Source organism: Carlito syrichta, unplaced genomic scaffold (genome assembly GCF_000164805.1).
Source record: "Carlito syrichta isolate Samal-C Ts95f unplaced genomic scaffold, Tarsius_syrichta-2.0.1 Scaffold258390, whole genome shotgun sequence".
Taxonomy (NCBI): Eukaryota; Metazoa; Chordata; class Mammalia; order Primates; family Tarsiidae; genus Carlito; species Carlito syrichta.
The window spans coordinates 16,252-22,610 of NW_007202486.1; the positions used below are offsets into that span (position 1 = coordinate 16,252).

At 64.3% G+C, this 6,359-nt stretch overlaps 1 protein-coding gene across 1 annotated transcript in view; it reads left to right on the top strand.

The window, feature by feature from the left end:
* The window catches only part of MYRF (myelin regulatory factor), a 29,204-nt gene that overhangs the window by 7,176 nt on the left and 15,669 nt on the right, over positions 1 to 6,359 (top strand). Inside the window, exons 2-4 of the mRNA XM_021709589.1 lie at positions 2,611 to 2,698; positions 2,901 to 3,164; positions 5,615 to 5,676. Coding sequence (XP_021565264.1) covers positions 2,611 to 2,698; positions 2,901 to 3,164; positions 5,615 to 5,676 — 414 coding nt within the window. The remainder of the gene's footprint in view (positions 1 to 2,610; positions 2,699 to 2,900; positions 3,165 to 5,614; positions 5,677 to 6,359) is intronic.

A 6,359-nucleotide genomic window follows, 5' to 3' on the forward strand; every position in this document is an offset into this window, starting at 1 on the left:
CCCCTCCCTCCTCCGTCCGCCCGGGCCCTGGCACCGGAGGGTCCCTCCTCCCCCCAAGCACATCTGGTTCTTGTTAGGGTCTCCCAGGATGCCTCTGCCTGAGGCCCCCCATCCCGGGGGAGGTGGGCAGGAGGATTAGGGACGATTAGGAGCGCTCCTGGCCAGGGGAGGAGGAGCAGGAGGGGAGGGGCCGGGCCTGTTATAAATAGCCATGCTGTGACCGCCCGGGCCCATCATTCACCGGAGATTCCAAGTTCAGCCTCAGAAACTTGCAGCTTCAGCGCTGGGGTGGGGTGATGCTCCTGTATCCCCTCCCGTCTCCCCCCACACGTGATCCTTTCCCAAGAATCTTCCAACCAGTCCGGTGGGGTGGGGAAGGTGCAGCAACTGCCAGCCACTCCTTCCCTCTTGGAGTCAGGCCCCTGCACCTGGGTTTGTGTTGCCTTGGACAAGAGACTTGACCTCTCTGGACAGTGGGGATGGTGATAGTGCCACCAAGTTCATGGTGGGTATGGGAGGTCAAGTGCATAAAGCACTGAGAAGAGTGCTAGGCCTGGTAGGCACCTTAGCACTCCGTATGAGCCGTGGTCACCGTCACTGTCTCCCCACGGTCGCCATCACGGGTTGGTAGAATGGAGTGACAGGCTGCATAGGAAGAGTCTGCAGGACGCCCCGCGCAGAATAAACTCCTGTGATTAGTAATGGACTTGGCTTGAAAAGCACACATTGTAGGCACTCAATAAATGGGAATCGAGGTGGCCCGGGAAGCATGGGGTGGGTCCCAAGCAGAGGTGGGAGTCCTGGACCCTGGCATGTGGGCGGGTCACACCCAGCTCCAGAAGCCGCTCTTGCCCTGGCCACACAGGGCCCTGGACGGCCATTGGCGGCGCGTGGTGGGTGTCCCTTGTTCTCAGCTGGGTGAGCCGGGGGTGGGGGTCAGCAGGAGGGCCCTGGCCTGTCGCAGGCAGCGCGTGACTCCTAGGAGGGCTTAGCCGCTGGCTCGCTCCTTAATCACCTAAGCGGGGCTCAGCATTCTTGAAATGCCGGCTGGGGCCAGGGAGGGGCCTGGGCGGGGGGCTCGTCGGGACCCCAGGGCTCTGGGGGCTGGTACCTTATCTGTTTCATACTCACAGCAGCCCTGTGGTTGTTAGCTGTGCGTGGCCCCATTTTGCCAGTGAGGAGACTGAGGCTCAGAGAGGGTGTGTGACCTGTCCGGCAGCACAAAGCAGGCAGCGGCTGAGCCAGGATTTGCTCCTGGACCTAAGCTTGCCAGGGGAGGGGTGCGAGGGGCAGACCCCAGACCCCAGGCTCCAGAGGCCGGCGGGAGGCGCCCTCCTGCCTCAGTGGGGCAGGCCAGCCCGGGTCAGCGGGTAGGTGGGGCTGCCCTCCATTATCGGGGTTGACGCATCTCCCACGTCAGCCCCCTTATCTCCCCGCCCTCTGCTCCCCCCGCAAGGTGACCCTGGGAGGGGAGAGGCCAGCACCACCCCCTCTCACTCAGGATGCCCAAGAGTCCTGGCCGCCTTCCTCTGTGCGTCTCCCCTGTGGGGCCAGGGCCAGCGGGGAGGGCCCGGGAGAGGGCGGGCATGCGGAGGGGCAGGGCTCCAACCGCCATCCCTCTTGGCTGCGCAGCCAGGGCTGGCCTTCACCTTCCTGGGCCTCTGCCTCTTCTGAAAAATGGGGACTGAGTACCCCAGCTCCGACCCGGGGGTGATGGGCATATCCAGTGAGGGCAAGCTGGGCATTCTCTGATCCTGCACTCCTTGCTGCAGCTGGGGCCCAGGGTGCAGGATGTGGACCCCCAGGACGCGTAGTCCCACCCTGCCGGCCTCATGCTCCCCTGAGCCATCGGGAATTGACTCATGGAGGCCAGGCCAGGACATTCTGTGCTGGGTCCAAACTGGCAAGGGTGATGGACACCCAACACCCACTGGGCACTCAACCCAATAAAGCAGGCTGGGCCCGGTGGCTTATACCTGTAATCCCAGCATGCTGGAAGGCCAAGGCGGGAGAATCGCTTGAGCTTAGGAGTTCAAGACCAGCCTGGGCAATATAGCAAGACCTTGGCTCTACCAAAAAAAAAAGCCAGGCGTGGTGGCACATATCTGTACTCCCGGCTACTCAGGAGGTTGAGGAGGGAGGATCGCCTGAGCCCAGGAGGTGGAGGCTACAGTGAACCATGATCATGCCACTGTACTCCAGCCTGGGCAACAGAGTGAAACCCCAACTCTACAAAAATAAAATAATAAACCACCTCACAGCACCCTGTAAGGCAGAGAGACAGCAGCCTCTGTTTACAGATGAGCGGGAGGGACGTGCTCCAGTCACACCACTAGAAAGGGGTCTGGAGGAGCAGGCTCAGCCCGTCTGTCCCCACTTGCACACTCTGGGCCCCTCCTTTCCCTATAGACTAGAGGTGGCCTTGTGTGCTGGGGGGGTGTCATCAGGGCTTCCCGGAGGGGAGTCCCATGGTGGAGGAGGAAGGACTCACCCCGCGTGGATGCGAGGGGGAGGAGCGAGGGGGTATGTGCTTTGGGGGTGCAGTCTGGCAGGGATGGAGGCCTGAGGTCCCCAGGAGGCCGGCCCCCCAGCGTGCTGGCCGCCCCACAGGCCACGACATCAACGGTGCCCTGGAGCCCTCCAACATCGACACCAGCATCCTGGAAGAGTATATCAGCAAGGAGGATGCCTCTGACCTGTGAGTGGCCCCCGCCTCTTGGCCTCTCCCCTCACTGGGAGGTGCGAGGGCAGGACCTGGGGGGCAGTCTCGTGCCCCCGAAGCAGCTCCTCATCCTTTCCAGGTCCCGACTCACAGTTCCCTGGGGGGGGGGGGGGGGTGCGCAGCCGAGTCCTGGGGGCCCTGGGAGCCGGCTGAGGCTGAGCAAACCCCTTCCCCGCAGCTGCTTCCCCGACATCTCGGCTCCAGTCAGTGCGGCCTCCTACTCCCACGGGCAGCCAGCCATCTCCGGCTCCAGCGGGGTCCACCACCTGAGTCCCCCGGGGGGCGGCCCCTCCCCGGGGCGCCACGGTCCCCTCCTGTCCCCGGGCTACGGAGCCCCGCTCAACTGCAACAACAACAACGGAATGGGGGCCGCCCCCAAGCCCTTCCTGGGGGGCTCCGGGCCCCCCATCAAGGCAGAGCCCAAGGCTCCCTATGCTCCAGGGTGAGTGAGGGCCCAGGGGCAGGCGGGGTGGAGGGGGCCGTGGCCATGGCCTGGGAGATGCTGGCCACCAGCCTGGGTGGGAAGGGTGATCGGCTGCCCCGTGGGGGGCACGGGTGTGGGAGGATGGGGCCAGGGTGAGGAGGGCCTCCGGCTTTGTCCCGAGGCAGTGGGCAACCCTGAGGGCTCTAAGCAAGGGGGTGATGAAGACTGACGTTAAGTACTAGAAAAATATCTGAGAGCTGTGTGGAGAGTGGATGGGAGGGGGCGGGATGGGAGGCCACACCGTTTACCCTCATGGGAACACCTGCACACACGTGCCCACGTGCAAGCACGCAGACCCCTTCCCCGTGCTGGCCCCCACTCACGCCCATGTGGCCGAATTTAGCTGACATGTGCCGCAGCCACGGGTGGTGGCTGACGGCTCAGAGATGGCATCTCAGGCTCTCTCCACCCAAGAACTCCTCCTGATAAGGCCGCATCCTCCCAGGCCCCCCACCCCACCCCCGTCTCCCTGGGAGGTCCTGAGCCTTGGGCTGAGCCTTGGGCCTGACTTTGGCCAAAGGTTCCAGGGGCCACCAGCCCAGCCAGACTCCAGGGCAACCCCAGCACGTGCTCACGGGGAGACGCAGAGGGAATGGGTCTGCGGGGCTCTGGGAGGAGCCCAGGGAGAGCTCTGGGGGCCCAGCCTGGGTCAGGGGCAGAGGACTCCACCTTTGGGTGGAGGAATATTACGGCACTGGGTGCGCAGACACTGTTCAGACAGCCTGGCTGCACCATTGACCAGCCTGGGCCTTGGTAACCACAGCCTGTGTCGGGGCCTCCGTTTCCTCACCTGAGAATTGGCCCCCAAGATCTCACCCCTCGAGATTATCATGGGAAGTGAGAGGGAACACTGGGTGGAGGGTGGCCCCTGCCGTGTGGCCTGCAGCATTTCCCGGGCTTCCTGGCCTGTGGGGGACAGAAGTGAGGCCAGGCGCGAGGTGCCAGGGTGTCCCTGTGCTGCAGAAGACAGGCTGTCTGCTTGTGGCCATGAGGTGTCCCTAAGCCACAGGCCCCCGAGGGCAGAGGGAGGGCAATGAACATCCCATAAGCACCTGCTGAGTGCCTGCCACCGTGTCACAGACCTCTGCTTGTGTGCGTTCTTCAGCCTTCCCCAGTAGCCAGCCCCTGAGAGACCCCACAGCGGGAGACCCCTACAGTGGGCCCTGGCTGCTCTCATAGCCAGGGGCACGCCAAGGCCCCGAGTCAGAAAGGGGCTTGTTCAGAGCCACACACAGGGACTCCGTGGCTGGGCCGCTCCAGGGAGACACCCAGGGCCAGGCCCCGTTCTAAGGGATAAACGGGACAGACGTGTCCCCCGGCTGTGGGCCCTGCAGCCCAGCTAGGGAGAGAGTGCTCAGTGGGAGGAGGAATGAGATACGAAGGGGGTTTGTGAGGACAAAACTCCAGGTCCTATGGACTTGGGCCCCGGCTTGCAGGGACTGGAGGGCAAGCAAGACCTTGACATGTTAGGGAAGCCCAAGGCCATTGCCAGCGAAGTGCAGGGAGACACCTGGGATGGTGCACTCAGAGCCGGATGGGCTGGGACAGCCGGGCGGCAGCTGTGCCGGAGAGTGTAGCTTTGAGCCCCATCCACAGAACCTGAGGGGGTCCATGTTCTTGAATCCATTTTACAGGTCTGTACGTAAGGCCCCGGAGGCGGGCTGGGGCATCCAGGGGCCCACTGGGGGGGACCCTGGAACCCGCCGAGGTCGTGTCCACGACAGCATGGCGGCCTTCCCGGCAGTCCCCCACGCATGGAAGTGGGGCATCTCTTTAGGCATAAGGACCAAGGATGGCCAAGGAACTGGATCCCACGTGGCCGCCGCCTCCCCCTTGCTGGGCAGGCAACTGGGTTCACGCAGGACGTGTTGACCTCTTGGGTCGAGTTTGTTCTTTTTCCTGAACCACTGATAAAATGAAACCTGCAAGAAAAAAATAAACCCAGGCCCGGCGGCCCTGGCTCCCTTCCCAGCCCACACCTGCCTGTGGCGGGCAGCCCCCTGTGATCTGCTGAACCTGTCCAGGTCCAGCCCTCTAGGGCCCCAGGTTTTCGGGAAGGCTCAGGACTTTGGTGGGTGCAGGAAGGGAGGAGCAGGCCTGGCCTCTGGGTTTGGGCCTGGTCCCTGAATTTGTGTGTCATATCAAGGACGCTAGTGACTGGCCCCCAAGTGCCCAGTGGGTCTGAGGAGATCTTGGTCAAGAGCTTGGTCTCACACCCCCCACGTGCAACTCAGCCCAGGCCCTGTTGGACACCCCGAGGTGGGCGGTGCTGAGACTTGCTCAGAGGGTGGCTGTGAGAGAACCTCAGAGTGTCTGGGGCCTCTGGGACCCCACCACGCAGAGACACTGCCCAGCTGGAAGGTGGGACCCCCGCCGCTCACCCACTGCCCCTTCCCTGGCTCCCACAGCACGCTGCCAGACTCTCCCCCAGACTCGGGCTCCGAGGCCTACTCCCCCCAGCAGGTGAATGGTGAGTCCAGCGGGCACCGCCTTCCCCCTCCGGAGTTTGGGCAAGTGGTTGGGGCGGCCTTATCGGGGAGGGCAGGAGGGCGGGAGGGAGGGGGCCAGCGACTGCCCGACGGCTGAGATTATCGCTGGTCAAATACTCCCCGGCGCTGGCTATTGTTTCCCCACGGGCGGGTGGGAGCCTGGCCCTGCCTCTGAGCAAGTGTCCCTGCGGTGATGCCACCCGCCTGCCCGCCTGCGCCATCATGGACGCGCCCTTCGGCGGTAAGTGGACGGCTGGGGAAGGCCGAGGGTGCAGCCCAAGCGGGCCTCGCAGGCCGGACCCACCTCACCTTCAGGGGGTGCTCGGGGTGCGGCAGCCCCCAGGTGGCCAGGAGCAGAACCGCCGCGCCGCAGCCCCAGAGGGGTCAAGAGTTCTGTTTATCTTACCAAAAACACGCCTGGAATGCCTCCTGGGGAACAAAGGGAGCTGGAGCCAACCCCTCAGGCCGGGGTGGGGGCTGGCCCCTGGGAGCCCAGGAGAGGGGCTGCTGGAGGGAAGAGCACCGGTGGGGACGGGGGTCTCTGGGGACTCCTTCCTGAGGCACAGAGGAGTCAGAGACAGGGAGACCTTGAGGCTTGGCTCTGATACCCCCAGGGAGCTGGCCTGGGCCGGCCTGGGGGAAGGAGCCGGCCGGGATGGGGGGA